General features: G+C 48.1%; 1 protein-coding gene across 6 annotated transcripts in view; it reads left to right on the top strand.

Moving 5' to 3' along the window:
• Positions 1-22,358, top strand: part of RIMBP2 (RIMS binding protein 2) — a 64,068-nt gene that overhangs the window by 20,037 nt on the left and 21,673 nt on the right. For 5 of the 6 annotated variants that reach the window (XM_077787276.1, XM_077787275.1, XM_077787277.1 and 2 more), the window contains exons 1-8: positions 613-722; positions 3,675-3,779; positions 5,548-5,598; positions 10,329-10,518; positions 17,802-17,953; positions 19,699-19,775; positions 20,544-20,653; positions 21,071-21,877. In XM_077787276.1, coding sequence (XP_077643402.1) covers positions 3,678-3,779; positions 5,548-5,598; positions 10,329-10,518; positions 17,802-17,953; positions 19,699-19,775; positions 20,544-20,653; positions 21,071-21,877 — 1,489 coding nt within the window. In that variant the 5' untranslated portion in view covers positions 613-722; positions 3,675-3,677. Of the gene's footprint in view, positions 1-599; positions 723-3,674; positions 3,780-5,547; positions 5,599-10,328; positions 10,519-17,801; positions 17,954-19,698; positions 19,776-20,543; positions 20,654-21,070; positions 21,878-22,358 lie in introns of those variants that run through there. The other variant, XM_077787274.1, reaches the window with a different exon arrangement.

Genomic DNA, 22,358 nt, shown 5'->3' with positions numbered 1-22,358 from the left:
AAATGAATTAAATCATAAAACAAACCTTATGAGTATCTGATCCTTTAAATACCTTCTGTATAGAAATGTTTTAAGGGAGAGCAAGGGGTTTATTGCAGAAGAATACTGATTTTTGAATTGCAGGTACACTGATTTCAAGTGGTAACACAGGCTGATCATGTGTATTTGAGTTTATTCTGAAGTGAGTTTACACTTAAAAGAGTCCAGAAGAAACAAAAATTTGAGTTTTATTAAATATATATATGTTAGATCTGTGCCTCTTTGTATAGCACACCCTTCTCTGAGGCCCTGAGATGCAGAGAATTTAGAAACATGTTGATTGTCATTCATTCTGTGCATGATGGAGTGTATTTGTTTAAACTGACATGCCTGGTGCGTAGCTGCAGTTTGGCTGCCAGACTGCAGTCCCTGCTGAGAGAAAACGTTCTGTGTGTGAGACGGGCACAGCTTCCTCAGTCAGCATTCCTCCTGAGGTGCTGTGCTGTATTCCTGCCCCTCTGAGCCTTTCCTTCCTTCACTTTCCCACGCAGAGCTTTGTGGCAGCTGTGCTCTGCCTGCATCCCTGCAGTTTGGGCAGTAACCCTGTTTGTTTTTCCTAGGTAAAATCAGACTATGACCATCTTCGAGAAGCCCTTCTCAGAGTGACCAAAGAACGAGATTTGGCTGTGAGGGGAAAACACCAGCTCCAAGCCAAGCTGGAGAACCTAGAGCAGGTCCTGAAGGTGTGTATAAATCCCAAATCCATCACTCCAGCCCTGCCTGCACTGCCAGGGGTGCCCTGCAGACCCGGGCACCGTGCCCCCCTCAGCTCAGCTCAGCTCAGCTCAGCTCAGCCCAGGGTGTGGAACGAGAGCACCAGGCACTGGCCGGGGTCTCAAACCAGCTCAGAGCACTCAGAGACCTTTTCCTGGAACTTTGTGGGCACCTTGCACTGCACAGTTATTTGAGTGAAAATGAGAGAGGATGAGGGCAGGAACAAACTGCCCAGATATTTAACTGCAGAGATCTGTGTCTGCCACTCCCACTGGCTGCAAAATATCACTGTGGCCTTTGTGTTCTGTGCCTCTCACTGTTCTGCTTAAGAGCTGCTTCAAAAATTTTCCCGGGCTGAACCCAAAATTCTCTGGTGGATACAGAGATCCTGGCCTTTCACGTTCAGAGCTTTTGTCCCCTAAGCAGAGCCCTTGTGAGCTGCAGAGCACCTTGAGGCCCCCCAGCTCCTCCTCAGCACTGGGCCATGCCCAGCAGATGCAGCTCACGGTGCATTTCATGCGTGTCCTCATATGCCCAGCAAGTCAGGAGTTTGGAAAAACAGCCTGCAGCTTCCCAGCCACTGCAGAAAAGTTCTGAGAAATATTTAGCCTGGTTTCCCTGTCTGAAAAGCAGTTCTGTTTGTCTTTTGAGGAACTCGGGATGTATCAGCAAAGCAGAAGATGGAGAACTGCTGACGAGCTGATTCTGCTGGCAGTGCCCATGCTGCAGGGCTCTGATTGCCTCTGTGTGCAGGCAGCTCCTTCAGCCAGCTGCCAGCACAGCTGCAGGGTTTGGGGAGAGCCCTGGGGGTGAACCTGCACCCCTGCAGCTGTGCTGGGAGCTCTGCCCTGCTCACAGGGCTGTGCTCTGTCCTGGCAGAGATGGGCTCCCCTGCAGCCCCAGCCAGGCTGGGCTGCTCTGCCAAACCCACCCAGGGCAGGCAGCCACTGCTGCTGAAGTGCCCTTCCAGCAGCAGTTTGTGCCCACAACCCTCCCTCCAGAGCTGGAAATCTGATTTAAATCACGGTTTAATGCAGGGTGTCCCTGCTCCTTCTGCACGCAGCAGGCTCCTGCCTTTGCCCTCTGATGCAGGGTGAATTCTGCACCCTCTGGAGCACAGAGCAGGATCTGACACTGCCCCGAGGTGGGAATCCCTGCTGTGTTTTTCCTCTGCTCTTGTAGTTGTGGCTTTCTCTTCTGGTGTGGAACAGCATTATGAGGAGCTCTGGGAAGGGTGCAAGAGGGAAGTGCAGATTCACACATTAGGAAGTTCAAAGCTGAAATGCTTTGTGGTAGCTGGTGTAAAATAGCAAGAGCTCAGCAGTGTCAAAACATGCTGTTCCAGATCTGGTACTAAATCTTGACAGAGTGAAATGAGAGGTTCTTTCCTGATAATTTAAACCACAAGGAAGACTGGTTGGTAAATGGGTGATGTTCATCCAGGTGAGATGAGAATCAGAACCATTCTTCTTGGGCATTATAACATTCATTATAAAATTCCCCATGAACTTTTGTAGAGTATGCCATGCAGAAACGTCTACAGGCAAACACCAAACCCTCCCAAAACTCCTGGAAACCCAGCCACAGCTGAGGGTGAAAACTTACAAAGTGGAAAATGTTGTTGCTGTTTATAATCAAACAAAAAGTCAATAAATCCCAAGCAGAGGCCAAATTCTGATTTTTTTTTTTGCAAACATATCCAGGCTGAGAGATTCGGCCTCCCTGGCTGTCCCTCTGTGCCCTGGGTAATGTGCAGCAGGCAATAACAGCTCATTACAGGTTAGAAATAGGCTTGATTAAATTCTCTCTTGTAGACAATAAGAGATGTTTTGGGCTGTTCTTGTCCATTTTCTCCATGCATTTGTTTCCCCAAGTGCTGATTTCTAACAGCTTTGTGTGTAATAACTCCGTGCTGCAGATAAGGCACTGTGCCTCTGCTCTGAGACTATTATGGGAATAGTATGTAATTTGGAAAATAAAAATCTTTAATACCAGCTTCACCAGGGAAGAGATCAGAATCTAGAAAGAGATCTTTCTTAGCTCCCGTTTATTATGAGGGTGTTTGAAAGTTACAGGGAAGGTTGGGAGTAATATTAACCTGTAATGAAAAAGATTTCTATCTGCAAAGGGTGCCTTGACACCGTGCAGCCTGTGCTCTTCCCAGAACCTTGCTGATCCTGCTTTGAGTTTGAGCATCAAACTCAGCTCAGAAGCTGCTGTGAGTTCTGTGTGGTCCCTTTGGCCCAACCCCAGCTGTGCTGGTTCTGTTCTGCCTCATTTTCGGCGGCTAATAGGCAGAGATCACAAAGGTAAGCTGTTTCTTTTGGGTCAGCATTTGCAAAACAAATCCCAGCAGTGTATCCAACGTAAAGGGGCACCTGGGGAATCGGCAGGGCAATTTTTATCCAGGCTTTAGTTTGTCAGCAAAACGCTCCCTGAGAACTGTGCCTTTGAGCACTGCTGGTGAACGGCTCTGCTCACCTGTGCAGTCCTGCAGGGCCACAGCCCGGGTCCTGGCAGGGTCACAGCCCGGGTCCTGGCAGGGCCACAGCCCGGGTCCTGGCAGGGGCTGATGTCCAAGTGCCTGAGTTACCTTTGGCTGAAGCCCTGACTGAATTCCAGCCCCACCCAGTTTCCCTCCTGCCTCCCAAGGATGCCAGGTAGGTTTCTCTGGGGGCAACAGAGCATCCCTGGTCATGGTGGCTCGTGTGGCTGCAGCTGGATTGTCCCAGTGCTTGACAGCTCTCCTCCTTCTCCTTCTCCTTCTCCTTCTCCTTCTCCTTCTCCTTCTCCTTCTCCTTCTCCTTCTCCTTCTCCTTCTCCTTCTCCTTCTCCTTCTCCTTCTCCTTCTCCTTCTCCTTCTCCTTCTCCTTCTCCTTCTTTCTCCTTCTCCTTCTCCCTCTCCCTCTGCCCTGGCACAGCACATGCGAGAGGCTGCGGAGCGGCGGCAACAGCTGGAGCTGGAGCATGAGCAAGCCTTGGCTGTCCTCAACGCCAAACAGCAGGAGATCGAGCTGCTGCAGAAGGTGAGTGGGGACAGGATGGGATGGGATGGGATGGGATGGGATGGGATGGGATGGGATGGGATGGGACGGGACGGGACGGGACGGGATGGGATGGGATGGGATGGGATGGGATGGGATGGGATGGGACAGGTCATTTCTTTGGCCTCCTCTTCCAGACATTCAATTCTTGCTACCCTTCTCCAGTAAATTAGGAAAAAGAAAATCTTGTCAGGGCACTGACACACCACAGTTATCTTCCTTTTCAAGAACGTGTCATGTTTGTATGGCAAGGGTTTGGTGTCCAGCCAGCATCAGCCCACCACAGAAACGGAACAGTTCCTTCAACACCTCACTTCCAAGGTCATTCTCTAATTCAAAAATCATTCCAAGGCATTTTTTGTTTTTTTTCTCACTGCAATTTCTCAGTATTCATTATAATACAAAAACCATGATGTTGAGTTTCAGTTTTGCCAAAGTCACTTCAAGCTGCAATTGTCTCAGGGCTAATGTTGATTTTTCCAATTGCTGGGCTAGATTAAAACACAGAAATAATGCTGCTAATGAGAATTTGGTAGAGAATTGGCATGAAGGGACCTTCTCAGCAGAATAAAAGATGTATCTAATATAGTTACTTGAAATAGAATGCTGTAGTTGACCAAAGGAAATCTTCCAGGTAATTTTCTTTTAGTCTTTCTCAATAAGTGTACTTAGGCACACTCCAAAATGCCATTTCTAGTTATATTCAGCTGTTATTATTAGAACTGCCTCATAAATTTTGTGCTTAAATTTCTTGGCAAAGGAAAGAAATCAAAGCAAAACAAGGAAATACAGCATTTCTTGCTAATTTTGGTTACATTAATGAACCCTCCTTTGGGCTGGCAGCAGGAGGCAAATCTGTGCTCCTCTTTCTGCAGCCTGTGCTGAGCTGCAGTGACAGGCACTGGGCACAGGCAGGTTGGATTTGGTGTTTCACCCAGTGCAACAAGCTCAGCGGATAAATGTTTTAAATAAATCTGCTCTCTGAGGAACTACAGCACATCACTGCCAGCTTTAGCAGGAGCTGCTGGCTCACATTTCAACCAGAGCTGGCCCCCAACGCACCCAGCACTGTGTGCTAAATCCTCTCTTCCCTTTTGCTTTTTTCCCTGGAGTTGTCTTTACTTGAAGGAGTATTTCCAAAGGGGAGCAGGAAGTCTGGGCAGTGCCAGGGTGGCATTTCTCAGCACAGCCTGGGACCTTGTCCAGGGCTGGGGAAGCACCAAACGGGGCACTGAGAGCAGGGCAGTGCCCGCTGCAGCCCTGGGTTTGCTGTCACCTGCTGCACAGCTCCAGCCCTGCAGTGCAGCCCTGCAGTGCAGCCCTGCAGTGCCGTGCACAGCTCCAGCCCTGCAGTGCAGCCCTGCAGTGCAGCCCTGCAGTGCCGTGCACAGCTCCAGCCCTGCAGTGCAGCCCTGCAGTGCAGCCCTGCAGGGCACAGCTCCAGCCCTGCAGGGCACAGCTCCAGCTGCATCTCAGGAGGGGTTTGGGGCTGGGGGCTGGGGCTGCAGCGTGGTCAGCGTGCTCCTGCAGCCCAGCACTGCAGCCCTGCTCTGAAGCCCCGCTGGCTCCAGCCTCCCAAAATAAACATTTATTCCATGCTGGGAACACAGGGCAGAGCTGGCACTGCCACCCTGCTGGATGGGAGCTCTGGCTCTGTGTGCTCGGAGCAGATGGGATGTGACATGACTAATCCATTTCCCTTCTTCCTCCTTTTCCCTCTTCTTTCCTTTTTGCTTTCCACAAAAACAAGGCTCAGGTTGAAGCGAAGAAGGAACATGAAGGAGCAGTGCAATTGCTAGAGGTAAGATCCTCTGGGTTCCCTCGGCTGGCTCAGGTCCCTTCTGAGCAGGATCATGTACATGTCACCACTTGGAGCACTTGTGCAGGCAAATGGGGTTTTTCCTCCTCTGATACAATTGCATCCTTTAAGAGTTATATTTGAGTTAGGTGGGCATTAGGCTGAGCTGTTGGAAGTGGTATATGTTTCTTTTTCGTACCATTTTTTGTAAAATACTATTAAAGGGACTGATTAATGATGAGAATTTTGATTTATTAGGCTGGAAATACAGCAGCAAATACCCATCAGTTACCTAGGGTCCCTAATTAAATACTGTCTAATTTAATAGTGTCTAAACATAAAGCAACATGTCAAAGAAGCAGAAACTGTAAATCTAATGAAAGAATTCAAAAACCTTCAAAGGGTGTGCTGGAAAGAGAGAACTTCATTTTTCTGCCTGAGGAAAAGGCATTAAATGGTTTTGTTAAAGTATATCTCCTAAAGAATGTGAAAAAATATGAAAGCTAATAGCAAGTGCACTGTCAACACTTCATTTAGAAATCTGTTTTTATCTAAAGGTAATTTCCAGTCTTTTTACCTTCCCACAGTATTTCTATGGGCACTTGCTGGCCCATGACTCGGTGAAAGGTGGATTTTTCCTGGTGCATTGATCAACTTTAAAAAGATAAAAATGAAAGCATTTGTTTATCATTATCTATAAAAGTCAATATTCCCACAGAATGTACTTTACTCATAGGCTTTCATTAGCATTATAGATATTAAGTTTGTTTTAGTTTCCAGACTCCAAGCTGAAGTTATTATTTAATGCCTGGTGGAAAGTATATGATACAGGAAAACAGAAACAAGACAAGCAAGGGATTATTTACCCCCCTCAAGCTGAGCACAATTCTTATTTAGCTGACTTGTCTGCAACCTCTGATTTGCAGAGATTTCCAAAGCTTTTGCTTTTTATTGCTACAAGCATATTTATTTTTTAGCATTTTATTTAGCGTGCCTTTTGCAGTTCCAAATCAGCAGCAGTGTTGATTTCTGTAGTGTTGTTTGTGTTGATGCATGTTTTTACACGTGTAGCTGTTCTAAGAGACCGCTGTGAAATGTGAAAAAATGATTCAAAACTATTTTTATTTCTTTGTTTATTTCACATCTCTTTGTTTACTGTGTCTTGTTTGGGATTTATTGCTTTGCACTTCACCCAGAACACCTTGGACAGCATGCAGGTATTTTAGGGCATAAATTCTCCTTTCCTTTCCCGAATCCTGCACTTCTCCCTTGCAAACGAGTCCCAGAGCCCTGCCTCGCCTGCATGGGATGCGTGCTGGAACCATTGCTATGCAAGCATGCCCTGCACTCACTGCCTAACACCAAACCATCCCAGCCAGGACATCCTTCCACCAGAAATTCATCGTGGTGTGCCCTAAGGAGAGCTGGGATCACTGGTGTGGAATAAGGAGAGCTGGGATCCTTGGTGTGGATTAAGGAGAGCTGGGATCTTTGGTGTGGATTAATGAGAGCTGGGATCCTTGGTGTGGATTAATGAGAGCTGGGATCCTTCGAGTGGAATAAGGAGAGCTGGGATCCTTGGTGTGGATTAATGAGAGCTGGGATCCTTGGAGTGGAATAAGGAGAGCTGGGATCCTTGGTGTGGATTAATGAGAGCTGGGATCCTTGGAGTGGAATAAGGAGAGCTGGGATCCTTGGCACGGCTAACGAGAGCTCAGATCTTTGGCATGGCTAACGAGCTCAGATCCTGCTTTCCAGAGGCAATTCCTCAGAGCATGCCCATGGGAATGGTTTGGTGGCTCCCTCAAGGCTGTAACTGTCTGCCTGTGGATTCTGTCTGGATTCAGGCTGCTCCTTTGCTAATGCAGACTGGTTAATGTGATATTTGCACCTGGGGCTGCTCTGAGCTGCCCGGTGAAAGGCACTGCTGCTCTGTGAACAGAAATTCTGAGATGACATCTGCACAGCAGAGCGTGCTAATTGCTGCTCTGAATCCAGACCTGCCCACCTGGAGAGCTGCTCACGCCTCACCTGCCCTGTGTGCACAGTCTGTGTCTGTGATGGGGAGCTCCCTCCACTTCCCATCCCTGAGCCGCTGGATTTGAGCAGATTGAATGGCAGGGACCATGGCACGGGGGAAAAATCCACACTTCTGAGCCTGTGAGCACAGATTGAATACAGGGACCACAGGAAAGGGTAAAAATCCACACTTCTGAGCCTGTGAGCACAGATTGAATACAGGGATCACAGGAAAGGGTAAAAATCCACACTTCTGAGCCTGTGAGCACAGATTAAATGCAGGGACCACAGGAAAGGGTCCATGATTCTGCACAATTTTTACAATTGTGAAAAAATCCACAATTCTGAGCCTGTGAGCCTGTCTTGCTCTGCAGGGCCAGACCCACATTTGTGGATTTTCTGCTGTGAGGTGAGGCTGGCTGGCTGACAGCAAAGCAAGCACATCCAGCAGGGATGAGCATGGGGATGTCTCCTGGTGGCTCCATCGTGGCTCTTATGGCAAATTTTCTGTATAAAGTGCCAGCTTCATGCTCACTTCTAGCTCACACCCCTACTAAAAATACAGCAGAAAAGGCATTTTTCTTCCAGACTTCCTGCTGTCATGAGAGAACTTGAAATCTCTGCATGCTCAGAATACAAGGCATTTACTGCAATACAAATAATTTCTAAGTTATTAAATAATGCTATTTCAAAAATACTTTTAAGGCAGCCTTAGCTTCCTGTTGAGGTCTGGATTGTGATGCTTTTCTTTTTTATTTTGTGCTGGAGTTTCCATAAGTGCTTGTGGAAAGGTCAGTAATATTCTTAGAGAGTTGAATGGCTCATCCTTAAGCTTTCCATTGGAAAACAGGAACCAAAAAACCCAGTTTTCTTCTTTGTTTGCTTAATGTCCTTTTGAAACTGCATAGATGCAATTTTCATGCAGAAAATTAACAAGTGGCAAAGTCTGACATTTCATTTGCTCAAATCCACAGCAAAAAAAATGAAAGACAAAAACCCCAAGCATTTCACGTTTGTGTAAAACTCCCACAATGTTTGATTCTTGCTGTTCTTCATTTCATAATCAATCAGATGGATACCCTGAGACTTCTTTTGCAGTAATAAATTCATTTGTGTGCCATGAAAGCAAGGAAATTATATATTTAAAATTCACCCTAACTTTAAAAAAGTATTTGTTACAAGAAAAGGAGCAAACAGTGCCACCTTGTATATTGCATTTGGATTTTTGGGTTCTTCTGGGTACTGTAAGCATTTTCCTTCAGCTAGGATCTTTTTATAGGTGGTATGTAATAGGTGTTGTTTTCTTGATATATAAAATGTACAGCTCTTCTTACACAAACAGGGTATGTTTTTTCCTTTAAAAAAACCAAAGCTCTTAGTTCAGTTGAATGGATTTATTTGCTATCCAGACTTCCTTTGTTAGCACAGCTGCTCACCTAAGCACAAGAGGGGTTTTTAATGAAGGAAGGTTGTGTTTGCTCACCATAAAGCACCAGCCTGGGATGCATTATTATAGCTTTAATTTAGCTGGTGCAGTGAGGGCAGGTTTGGGTAGAAGGGGGTTGGTTCCATGCTGTAGTGTCTCCACTGCTCTTTAAATGCTTGGGGCAGGGCTGAGGAAGCCCAGAGCTCGCCGTGCCCGGCGCTGCTCTCAGCCAGGTCTGCCATCGCAGCAGCTCATCGCTCCCTCGTGCAGGAGAGCCACAGCAGCAGCTTCTCTTTAGCTTCTGCTTTGGTGAAGCCTGTGCTCAACAGCCACATGAAACTGTTGTGTTCTGGTGCTTCTCCAGGCTTGCAAAAGCCCTTCTGGGCGGGTCCTGGAGCACCTCGGTGCGCTTTGGCTCGACAGCGAGCAGCACTAAGGGCAGTTCAGCCAAATTCTGCAGGAGCCGCTGGGGTGAATTTGGGCTGAACTTCAGAGCAATGCTGGTTCTTGTTCTTGTGGGGCTTTAATACAAATGTTAGTGTAGCAGCTTTGGAGGCTTCAATTGAATAGCAGCAGGTGGGCAAACCTCCGAGGTAGACCTGCCTTCTGGAGAGGCTGGAAAAACACGCAGGAGGGACACCCAGGTGTGCAGAGGAGCCTCAGCACTGCGGGATCCCTGCAGGGCTCTGGCCATGGGGGGAACATGCCCATTCTTTTAGCTGTAGCACTGCCAGAGCACAGGAGGAGGGATTTGCCCTTGGGAAGGTGCTGGGGACAGCAGGAATCCCTCGGTGGGATAGGGCTGCCCGTGGGTCACGTTTGGAGCGCGGGGAGGTTCGGAGGGAGGCCGGGGGGCTGCTGATCCCAAATGCTGTCTGTCCTGGTCCCTGGCCCCAGGGGCTGGCCAGGTGCTGTGTCTGATCCCAAATGTCATGTGTGTGCTGGCTCCTGGCCCCAGGGGCTGGCCAGGTGCTGTGTCTGATCCCAAATGCTGTGTGTGTCCCAGCTCCTGATCCCAAATTACGTGTGTGTCCCGGCTCCTGACCCCAGGACCTGTCCCATCCCAAATGCCATGTGTGTCCCAGCTCCTGGCCCCAGGGCTGGCCAGGTGCCATGTCTGATCCCAAATGTCATGTGTGTCCCGTCTCCTTATCCCAAATACCATGTGTGTCTCAGCTCCCCACCCCAGGAGCTGGCCACTGCTGTGTCCCATCCCAAATTCCATGTGTGTCCCGGCTCCCGGCCCTAGGGCTGGCCAGTGCCGAGTCTCAGCCCCGCTGTCCTGCAGGCCAAGGTGCGGGAGCTGGAGGAGAAATGCCGGACGCAGAGCGAGCAGTTTAACCTGCTGGCGCGGGAGCTGGAGCGGTTCCGGCAGCAGGCGGGCACGATCGAGCTCCTGAGCGGCTCCGCGGCGCCCGCGGCCCCCGGGAAGGCCCTGGCCCAGCTGGTGAACGGCATCGCCACCTCCATCGGCAAAGGTAAGGAGCCCGCCACGGGCACACAGAGCCTGGGTCTGCCCGGCCAGCTGCACCCTGCCCGGCACGGACCCGTGATGGGCACACAGAGCCTGGGTCTGCCCGGCCAGCTGCACCCTGCATGGCACGGACCCGTGATGGGCACACAGAGCCTGGGTCTGCCCGGCCAGCTGCACCCTGCATGGCACGGACCCGTGATGGGCACAGAGAGCCTGGGTCTGCCCGGCCAGCTGCACCCTGCACGGCACGGACCCGTGATGGGCACACAGAGCCTGGGTCTGCCCGGCCAGCTGCACCCTGCACGGCACGGACCCGTGATGGGCACAGAGAGCCTGGGTCTGCCCGGCCAGCTGCACCCTGCACGGCACGGACCCGTGATGGGCACACAGAGCCTGGGTCTGCCCGGCCAGCTGCACCCTGCACGGCACGGACCCGTGATGGGCACACAGAGCCTGGGTCTGCCCGGCCAGCTGCACCCTGCCCAGCAGGGACCTGTGATGGGCACACAGAGCCTGGGTCTGCCCGGCCAGCTGCACCCTGCATGGCACGGACCCGTGATGGGCACACAGAGCCTGGGTCTGCCCGGCCAGCTGCACCCTGCCCAGCGCCCCGCACCTCCTTGGGGCTGCTTCCCTGCCAGCTGGGCGCTGCTGCTGCTGCCTTCAGTGCCAGCTGTCACCTCTTCCAGATCTGCACTGCATTGGTGTGTGGCTCTGAGCTCCATGTAACCTGTCAGCAGCTGCTCACAGCTCAGCACACTGAACAATCCTTTTCCAGCTCAGGCACACAGAACAATCCTTTTCCAGCCCAGAATCAAGGACACCACTGCAGCTTCAGCCCAAAAAGTGTAAAACAACAGAGATTGAGGAGAGCAAACTGGGAGGGTGGGACTGTACAACCTGGAGCTGGAATTGGACAATGAACCCAAATAATATATTGAAATGGACCAAAAAATAATAGATAATAGACAATAGATAGTAGATGATAATAGATAATAGATAGAAATGGACCAAAACTTATAAAAGTGTGAAAACTCGTGACATGCTATCCATCCTGGGTGGAGCCACAGCGGGGCTCTGGTGCTGCCCAAGGTGCATCCTTTGAAGGCCTTTTAATAAATCCCTGCTTTATTCCTTTAACTCTGTCCAGCCTCTGCTCCAGGGAGCCTCTCCAGGCATCACTGTGAGCAAAATTCTCACTAATTGTTGTTGAGTGTAGTGGTAAGAAACCTGTTCAGCATTAAAATTGCCTGTTCTTCATGTAAAAATGCACCTTTCTGCATGTCCAGGCTTTGTTGGAAACCCTCCCCTGTCCCAGGGACAGGAGCAGGTCTGCTCGCTTGTTGAAAAAGGAGTTAATGGGGAAAGAAAGCACAGAGACCCCACCCACTGCATTGGCCATTGCATAAAAAACACATTTAACAGAGCTGGGTAGAAAATGGGGAAACTGAATGGAGTATTTTGAGAGACATCAAAATGGCTTGGGCTCAGCTTCCTTTGTGCAACAGAAATTATGCACTTCTCCATAGAAGTTTGAAAGTAAAACTTTTCAAAAAGAAAAAAATAGTCTCAAGAGAAGCGGAGAACATAAAGTAATTTAAAAAATGTATCTGTATTGATGTTCTTTCACTTACAGTCAATAGTGTGTGTTTATCCAAGATCTGTGCTGAACTTTCACCAGGTCATCTCCTGTTGCCAGAGGCAACGGCTCTCCAAGTGCAGAGCTTTGTAAACGATCCATTATTCATAGGAAAATGACAAAGCTCGAGGCAAAAGGTTACCTGAGGACACTTAAAAACAGCTTCCACGTCAATCACAGGCCGGGTTGTGTGTTATTCCATGGAATCACAGGTTTAATTGTATGCTATTCCATGGAATCACTGGTTAAATTGTGTGCTATTCCATGGAATCACAGGTTTAATTGTGTGTTATTCCATGTGAATCACACTTTATATTTTGTGTTATTCAATGAATAACACACAATATAAAGTAGAAAAATCCCATGTTACATTGTGTGTTTTTCCATGTGAATCCCGTGTTGCATTGTGTGTTTTTCCATGCAAATCCCATTACATTGTGTGTTTTTCCATGTGAATCCCGTGTTGCATTGTATGTTTTTCCATGTGAATCCTGTGTTGCATTGTGTGTTTTTCCACGTGAATCCCATGTTACATTGTGTGTTTTTCCATGCGAATCCCGTGTTGCATTGTGTGTTTTTCCATGTGAATCCTGTGTTGCATTGTGTGTTTTTCCATGTGAATCCCATGTTACATTGTGTGTTTTTCCATGCGAATCCCGTGTTGCACTGTGTGTTACCCGGTGTGAGGAGGGTGATCAGCATCACCCAGGCTGGATCACTCAGCTGTCCTGCAAAGAGGAGTTGTCAGGTCGCTCTCACTGCTTACAAATTCAATGGGAACAGGAGAAGGTAGATGGCCTCCCCTGTTTCCCTAAGGCAGCAGAGGGGCTCTGGTGCCCAGGCAGAGATGAGAAGAGGTTTCCCTGCGGCTGCAGGCAGCAGGCTCTGGCAGAGGAGGCTGCTGAGCTCCAGGGGCAGCAGGGCAGGGCCAGCCAGGTGACATCCCTGTGGCCCCACAGCCTGGCCCTGCCGCTGTGTGCAGGAGCGACGGGGGAGCCTGGAGAGAGATCTCTGCAGCCAGGGACCCCAGAGAGCCCAAAAGAGCAGGAATTCCCATTGCAATACCATAAATCTTCCTCTGTGCTGAATATTCTCATTTTCACTAACCAGTCTAGAACAAGACACCAATCCTATATCATTTGCATACAGCCTATAAGAATCATTACCATACTGTGGTACATTTTAAACCCTAAAAACTACTCCTATAAATCCTATAGGTAAATATATATCCTGTAGGTAAATCCCATAGCATTTGCATACAGCCTGTAAGAATCATGCCATTACCATGTTGTGTTACATTTTAAACCCTAAAAACGATTCTTTGGACCCCTTCTGCCCAGGCAGTCGGGTGTGCTGCCCCTTGGAGCTGTCTGTGAGCAGAGGGTGTTGTTTTTGATGGAACAAAAGGGGATCACCTCCAGCCAGCCGTGTCATTGTTCTCCAGTTGTTCAGTAACCAAGGCTCGGTATCTCAGAGCTTGCTTTCATTCCAATCTCACTTACAGTTTCCATAGTCTCAAAATCTTTTGCCAGGCAATCATATATTTATAAGGTTTTCCTGTTTCATCTCCCCCAGCTCCTGTGTGCCTGGGCTACCTGAGCAGGGCTGGGGCTGCAGCTCTGCCCTCAGGGGATATTAAAGGCACTAATGTAGAATTCCCAAGTCATTTCCTGATAGAAAGAAGGATTCAGTAGAAATTTCCTAAATACCAACAGCAACATCTCCTCGAGGACTGGATTTTCAAAGCAACAATTAATTTAAAAGGAAAGGTAATTAGGTATTGGACTGTCCTTTAGGCAGAAGTGAAGGTCCAGCCTGTATCACTGCGATTGATTTAATGAAAAATGAAAATCAGCTAAAGATCTTTCAGGTACTCAGTCAAATTCTCCAAGCTAATTTATACTTATTCTTATGCTAATGGAAAAACCTTTTTAAAAGCTTCAAAAGGTGCCAAACTGAAATCTCCCCAGTAACCCCTGAGTAAAGCCACAGCAGCCACAGCCAGGTCTGCACCCAGGGCGTTTTAGGGCCTTCCTCTCTGAGCCTTTTCTCAAAACATATTGATTTTTGTGGGACTTGGAATTCAGGGCCTGCAGCACTTGTGTCTTAACATCAGGAGTGCTGGGACAACACTGATCCTCAGTGAGAATGATAACACTGATAACAGTGAAGTCGTGCTGGAGCCAGCGGCAGGATTTCTAATTACTGAATCAGCCCTCTCTCCAGAGTGACGGGGGAGCGCAGCAAGTTCTTCAGACCAGAAGTGTAATTATTTTTATTATGTGTGAGGAAGAAAGAACACGAGAGGGAACACAGGGACGGCTTTCAAAGCAAAGCAAATGATGGAAATGAGATCAGCTTATGACCAGCTGCTTTGCCTTAATTGGTGATGTTTGAATGGATCAAGAAAGGAAATAAACCTAGGCAGGATGGATTACAGCATAAAAAGTTCACTTTAAACCTACAGTAATGTCACAATCAGATATAGAAGCCTTAAGATTTATTATTCATCAGTTAAGAGGCTCATTTAAATGGTCCTTCTAGATGATTTAGGTAGTCCATATGGAATCAGCAATTGCAATAAATAAAATGGAGAGTCTAATTGGAATGCAAGTATGGACAGATTTAATTCTCCTGAAACATTTAAATTAGATCTGGTGCTCTTCCTTTTTCCTTGATAGAGTGTTCTTCAGACTTCATTAACAAATAGTTGTCAGTCAGGAAAATAAAGGCCATTTTAAGCATTATAGATTTAAAAAGACTTCATAGACAAAATTCCTGTGGCTTTATAGGATTTTTCTCTGGTATTTAAAGGAAAAGAAACAGACATTTCTAGAGGCTGCTGTGTGTTCTTATGAGCTGACCTCTTGTATATTTTCTTTTCAACTCTGTTTATTTTCCAAAGGGGAACTATAAAAGGAAAGGTGTTTTACTGGGGATTTTTTGTTTGTTTGTTTTCTTTTTGGTAGGTTTCCAGTTAACAGGCTTTAAGCCAGTCTGCAGATCTGATTCCTCCTCATTCTGCTGCTCAGCCCAGGGCCCTCAGTGTAATTGCCTTGGACCAAGGAGAGAGCCAGGTTTAACCAGTTACTTTTTGGAGGCAAACTTAGGCCAGGGTTTGAATGCAGCCTTTTTTTTTGTGCTCCTGTGTTCCCATCCTGCAGGAGCAGAAATCTCTGCAGGAGTGAGCAGGAGCTCCCAGATACTCAGGAGGAATGTGCACCCTGCACTCTGAATCTCAAAGCAACAATTAATTTGGTTTTTTTGGCTTGCGGAGGCATGACTGGATGATGCTTGTGTTTCTCTTCTGGTCCAGCTGTGGCTCTGCATACGGAGAACCAGCTGAATTGACACAGAATATTTGTCTCGGAACCTTTTTAAAGGCTCCTCTGCAGAAGGCACCAGAGCTCACTGCTGAAGTTGTTGGTGGGGCACATTTCTGACACAAAGATCTGTTCTTCCCTCTTCTGTTGGATATTCAGGGTCTCTGCTGGGCAGGGGGTGTGTGCGTGGAGTTATCAGCTATCAGTTAATATTTTTAATTCTTGCAACCAGCCCTTTGGCAGCAAGGCTGGGGGAGTAGAGCAGACTTCACAGCAGAGTGAGACCACCTGGGGCCAGGGATGTGCCTGGGCCCCTGTGCAGCCCCAGCCACCACACACCTCTCCCTGCTGGGTGTTAAGGACTCAGGGGAAACTTCATGTGCCTTATTTTCCAAGTGAAAAAAACAATACAGGCCCACGCCTTCCAGCATCTTGACATTCCTGGAGTTCCTGGCAATGCGTGGTTATTATCCTGTGCTGGTTATTGTCCTGAATGGATGCAGAACAAGGGCTGCACTGCCCCAGAACCTTCCTGCACGTTCCCTACCTAGTGCCGGTGATTTGAAAACAAAGCCTGGAGAATGCAGGAGCTCTGAGCCCAACCCGAGGCTTCCCTTGAATGAATAATCACAGTTGGCCCAATTATCTATAGCTTGGCACTGGCAGGCTGAGATGGCAAACACATTAACAGCAAACAGAAGGAGCTAAATTGGCTAAAGGCTCCTGAACGGGGAGGACTTCTCTGTTGTAGATGTGAGAAAGGTTCCAAGAATAAAAAATGTGCCCTTTCCCAGCCTGGGGATTGCTCTAAGTGGGGCTGGTTGTAATTAATCTTTAGTGTGGTGAGTTGTATATTTCCCTGCTGTCAATGTGCTGAAGCTGGCCTGCTGTAAATTACACTGATGCAGAGAAAATTAATCATATTGCACTAATGAGCATACCAGAAAACCCTCTGATGGTGTTCTTGGAGCTTTTTCTCCTCTGCAGTGAACACAAAGAGGTTCCTCCGATAATTCCTGGTGACCTGCAGTGGGAATCTTGAAATTCAGTAGCAAAACTGGCTGGCCAGAATTCTGGCAGAACAGGAGGGGAAATGCTGAACCTACAGATATTCAGGGGCTGAAAAATCAGAGCACAGGCTCATTATGTTAATGAGAGGCAGAATGCACCTGCACATCTGAATGCGTCAGCAGCAGCTCCCGTTCCGCTGCAGCTCCTGCTCTGCTGCAGCTCCCGTTCTGCTGCAGCTCCTGCTGTGCTGCAGCTCCTGTTCCACTGCAGCTCCTGCTCCACTGCAGCTCCTGCTGCATTGCAGCTCCTGCTCTGTTGCAGCTCCTGCTGCACTGCAGCTCCTGTTCCACTGCAGCTCCTGCTCCGCTGCAGCTCCTGCTGTGCTGCAGGTCACGTCCAGCTCCATTTGCAATTGCTGCTTTGGGAGCATGCCAGCAGTAAAGGGACAATGCACCCGTGCTTGTGCCCAGCTTTGTCAGCCTCTCCTGCAGCCTGGAGACGCTGTTCTCATCTCACCTCCATCTCTCACCCGAGTCAGGAGGAGAGAACAGCGTTCAGCCTCCTGTGAGGCTGCTCAATCTGCAGTGTAACCTCTCTCTCCTTTCTTCTAAACACTTTAAAACACAGTAAAAATACTCCCAGAAGGATTTGTGGAGGTTTTTGCTTTTGCACAGTCTGAGTTTCCATGTTTTAGAAACTGCAGGGATGGCCCTGGATCACACGAATGTGGTTTAGTGCTGCTGTCAGTGAGGAACTCCTTGGAAATACAAGGCAGGTGCTCCTGGCACTTCCTGCTGCCAAAAGCCAAACAACCTCATTGCAAAAGGAATATCCTGCCAACTACATCATTAGCATTCCAGTCTTTTTTAGAACACAAATGTATGACTTGCTTCTGCTTTGCAGATTATGGCAGAGTCCCCAGAAGCAGTGCAGCTCCAGCAGCACTCTGCAGTGCTGGGGTGTTGCACAGAGTGTCTCACGGCTTCCCCAGGGAAGGACAGGGCTCAGGACAAAGCTGGGCTCTTTTCACTGGGGGAAGCCTTACCCTGGAGTTCTGTGAATGAAGATGCCTTCACTTGCTGCCTTTCACGTCCGTAATGTTTGTCACATGCTGCTGGCTTGGGCAGTTCAGCAGGGTGTGGAGCTGGCAGGCTGAGCTGCCTCCCTGCTCTGCAGTGCACCCACCAAGCCTTCTTCTGGGATGGTTTGTGACAGCAAAGCTCCTTCTGCTGAACCTGCCCTTCTGCTGTGTGCGGGCAGAGCTTCAATTCAGTTCCCACTCCTGATCCCCGTGTGTGCTCTGCCCACTGCCAGGTCATGAGAGCCCTTCTGGAAGTCGCTGTGTGATCTCAGAGTTTATCCGACCCCTTCAGATCTCTGGGGACAAACCCGAACAGCTGTCTGTCAAACCCACATTCCTGTCCAAGTCCAGAGCTGGTACCCCAAGATGCAGATTTGATTCAGACGTGAGTATTTTTGAACTTTTTACTGAAAAAGGGATTTGGGGCTGAGGCTCCTCAGCTCCAGCAGGAATTCCAGGTTGATCCACCTGCTTTTAAAAAGTCAAGGTGCCATTATAAGTTGATTTTTAATATTTAGGACAAATATTCATTATAAAAACTGCATAGAACAGATCCTGGAAACCCTGTAGAAGGGTATGAGTTTCTATTAAATACCCTGGTTTATATGGGCAGATAGCCATGAGGAAATGATCCTCAGATTTTACCCCTCATTTCAGGAAATCCCTTTCCCAATCCTTACAGGAGTAAATAAATTGCAAGTGTGTGCATATTTTCTATCTATGTTATATTAATTGATACGAAAATGTGAAAGTTGATGGAATCAAAATGTTTCCAAATGGATCACAAGTCTAATGACATTCAACAAAATACTGGATTCTTGTATAGTGAGAATTCCATGGGCATATCTGAGGATTATCCAGAGGAAATATTTGTGTATATTTGTGTAGCAGCATTATTGAAAGGTGGAAACATTCACTGCTCTTTGAAGAGGCCACAGAAAAAGCAGCTTAGCAAGGAGACTTAGGTAAGCAGAACTAACAGCAAGGAACGGGAGAAGCAAACGTCAAATTTAATTCCCCTTTTCTGTTAGTTTTGGGCTCTCTCTCACTGAGCATGCCAAGCCCTCTTTTGCAGAACTGAACGTTTTGTGCCTTCCAGAGTGTAATTACGTGACACACTCTTACATTTTGCAGGCTCACAGAAGTTCAGCTCCATTCCTCCTTAGAGACACCCAGACCCCAAAGGAGGGTGCATGAATAAAATCTAAAAAATGAAACATAACATGGGGTAGTCTGAAATCAATCAATCAATCAATCAATCAATCAATCAGTCAATCAGTGATACTCTGCCAGAGCAGGGTGTGCTGGCCAAACCACCCTCAGGAGCCAATTCAGAGGAAAAGGGACTTCACTGGAATTTTCCTGGTGTGCTCTTGGCAGGGACTGGTTTAGCCCTGGCAGTTCAGTGTTATCTCTGTCTAGGTTGTAAAATTTTGCTCAGATTTTAGACAGTTTATTTTATTTGATCCCACTGTTAACCCAGCATTTCTACATTAATTAAAATTCTCAAGCTCAGGCAAAAAGTTGGTCATTTTTTTCTGAAGTGGCCCACAGCAAACTGTACAATGAGGGAAGTTCATCCCTGACTTTAAAACCTCTACTAGCTGAAAGCACAGCTGAAATTTCTGTTTTACCAGGGAGAGACCTCGTGCAGAGCTAGAATGGACAGAGTCTGTGTTGATTCAACACCACAATTAAACCTCCAGGTTTTGTAGACCAGATTTGTAACAGAATAAACGTGTGGCTTTGCAGGATTGAATTAAATGTGATGTGAAATTCAGAGTAAAATATGCTATTTCCTTCAGTCAGTGGAAAGGGTGGTGTTCAAGAGATGCTGATGCTGAGGATTGGGTTGGATGGGATTGGACTGGCAAGGGGGATGTTTTGTGTGATACTCATGGTTTCCAGGTGTTTGGAGGTTGGCACCAGTTCTGAACTCAGCATTTGTTTTAAGTGCTCAGTCACTGGATTCTGCCCTTCTAAGTAAAATTAACCACTTGTGCTCCATTTTAGAAATTAATTTTTTTTTCCTTGATATTGTGTGTTCATATCACATCATATCACCTGTCAGGAAAACTATGCATTCTTCTTTTTGTGTATCACATTATCTTTCTTCTCCCTCTCCCACAGATGGATAATGATCAGAATTCCAATACCTCAAAGCAGAGATATTCTGGGAAAGTCCATCTTTGCATTGCCCGTTACAGGTAAAGCACCCATCCCGTCACAGGCACACACAGCTGTAATTTTCACCATCAGGTCTGGCCCCACGTCGCCCTGCGCTGAGTGATTGCATGGCAGGGATGTTCTGGAGGCCTGTGCAGCTGGCACTGCTGCAGAGCAGTGCCTGTCCTCTGCCAGCCCAGCTCTCCCAGCCCTGCATTGCTGCCCTCCAGTGCCTCAGTGGGATTAAACGGGAGCCCCTGCTCCAGAGAGGAGCTCTCAGTCTGTTCTTTTCAATCACTCCTCCAAGCAAGAGAGGATTTGAAGTCCATCACTGCTTTGCATGTTAAAATTTCAGGCACGAAGGACTGTCATGATAAAAATTTCACTGGCTAACAGTTTCTTTCAGGATGGATATAGATTTAAGTACTTCATAAGTACTTTTGTCTCTCAGTAGCTTCCCTTAGATGTAGCTCACTGTTTTTGTCTTCTTTTACCTTGCCTCTGTAGAAGTTTCATGAACTTGTATAAAGGGAACATAAAATTGAATACAGTGACTGGAAAACACCCCCATAACCGAGTTTTCCTTAATTCACTCTAAAAAACCAAGAGAATTTTGGGCAGTGTTTTCCAAGAGCCCTCAGTGAGAGGTGTCTCTAAACGCTGCGGGGAAGGACGTGGCTTTGGGGCACAGGGGACCTCAGGGGTACAGGCGGAGTCGGGTGTCTCAGGAGGGATGCAGAGCCGCAGGGAAATTGCCCCGGGTGGAGCTGCAGCCCCTGCTCTGAGCGGCGCTCTGCCTGACCCCACAGCTACAACCCCTTCGATGGACCAAACGAGAACCCCGAGGCGGAGCTGCCTCTCACGGCAGGCAAGTACCTCTATGTGTACGGAGACATGGACGAGGATGGCTTCTACGAAGGTATGTTTTACTCAATGCACCAATTCATGCTAATTCATGCAGATTGAAATCAGCTCGTCTGTCAGAGACGCTCCAAACCCTTTCCTTCGTCTGCTCCTAAATCGGTTGCTAAATTTAGCTTTATCATCGTGGTGTTAATTAAAAGAGTTTCTGCACCAGCAAAGCCGCTCCTTGCAGGCAGAGCTAATTATAAAATATTTTATAGTGTCAGCTTTTCCTACTGGCAAGACTTAAGTTGACAAAAAAGCTTACTGGCAGTTCTGGTACTTTCCTTAATAAGCCTTTATGTTCCCAAGCTGGGGATGTTCTTTGCTGCTTTCGCTCATCCCTCGCCCCTTATCTTGTCCACTCTCGAGGCGCTGCCACGGACCAGGTATTCCCCTTCGGGGTTTTAAGGGCTTTGCTCTTTCTCTGCAGGAGAGCTGCTGGATGGCCAGAGAGGACTCGTCCCTTCGAACTTTGTGGATTTTGTTCAGGACAACGAGGCGCGGCTGTCGAGCGCGCTGAGCAGCGAGCAGGACCAGAACTTCCTCAACCGCTCGGGCGCTCCTCTGGCAGGAGAGCTGGAGATCAGCCCCCCGAGCCTCATCGACTCCAGCCTGCTCAGCAACGGCGCAGGGACCCTGGACGTCAACATCGACGAGATTGGAGAAGACATTGTGCCTTACCCCCGAAAAATCACCCTCATCAAACAACTCGCCAAAAGTGTTATTGTGGGCTGGGAGCCGCCGGTGGTGCCGCCCGGCTGGGGAACCGTCAGCAGCTACAACGTCCTGGTGGACAAGGAGGTGAGGATGAACGTAGCCCTGGGCAGCAGGACGAAAGCGCTGATAGAGAAGCTCAACACCTCCACCTGCACGTACCGGATCTCCATCCAGAGCATCACCAGCAAGGGCAACTCCGACGAGCTGCAGTGCACCTTGCTGGTGGGCAAGGACGTCATCGTCGCCCCCTCCAACCTCCGCGTGGACAACATCACCCAGATCTCTGCTGAGCTGTCCTGGCTCCCTACAAACAGCAATTACAGTCACGTCATCTTCCTGAACGAGGAGGAGTTTGACATTGTCAAGGCTGCTAGCTACAAGTACCATTTTTTTAATTTGAAGCCCAATATGGCCTACAAGGTGAAGGTCATGGCAAAGCCCCACCAGATGCCCTGGCAGCTTCCCTTGGAACAACGAGAAAAAAAGGAAGCCTTTGTGGAATTTTCTACATTGCCAGCAGGTTTGATATTTTCCTCCCTACCCCAAAACTCTTCAGATAAATTTCTTTGAAAATACCAGAGAAAATACTTTAACCCGCACAGCATTTAGGGGATGTAAGTGTATTTTGGTTGTGACGGTGCAATCATCATTGTACAATTTGTATTTGTAAAGTCAACAGATTCGTTGTGTTTTGGGAAGTCTGAGGTTTTTTCCCACCTGGATTTTGCATTAGGAGTGCTGGTAAGTGTTGTCAGCCCTTTGCCATGATTCAGGAACATCGAAGCAGTGTTGAAAACCAGAGTAGAAGTAAGGCAGTGAATTGGCCAAGCACTTGCCATGCTGTGTCCCCCTCTAGCTGCGAAGTCTGCTGAGCCATGCAGAGCTGCTCTCTGCTGAGGAGCAGGGGAGCCTCAGCTGCTGGAGCCAGAGCTCCCAGAATCTTCCCCACTGCTTCATTCCACTGGGAGCACTTCCAGAGACACAAGCCAACTTTTCACTGC

Source organism: Lonchura striata, chromosome 18 (assembly GCF_046129695.1).
Source record: "Lonchura striata isolate bLonStr1 chromosome 18, bLonStr1.mat, whole genome shotgun sequence".
Taxonomy (NCBI): domain Eukaryota; kingdom Metazoa; phylum Chordata; class Aves; order Passeriformes; family Estrildidae; genus Lonchura; species Lonchura striata.
The sequence above is the reverse complement of the archived record's forward strand: the minus strand, read 5'-3'. Positions and strand labels throughout refer to the sequence as shown.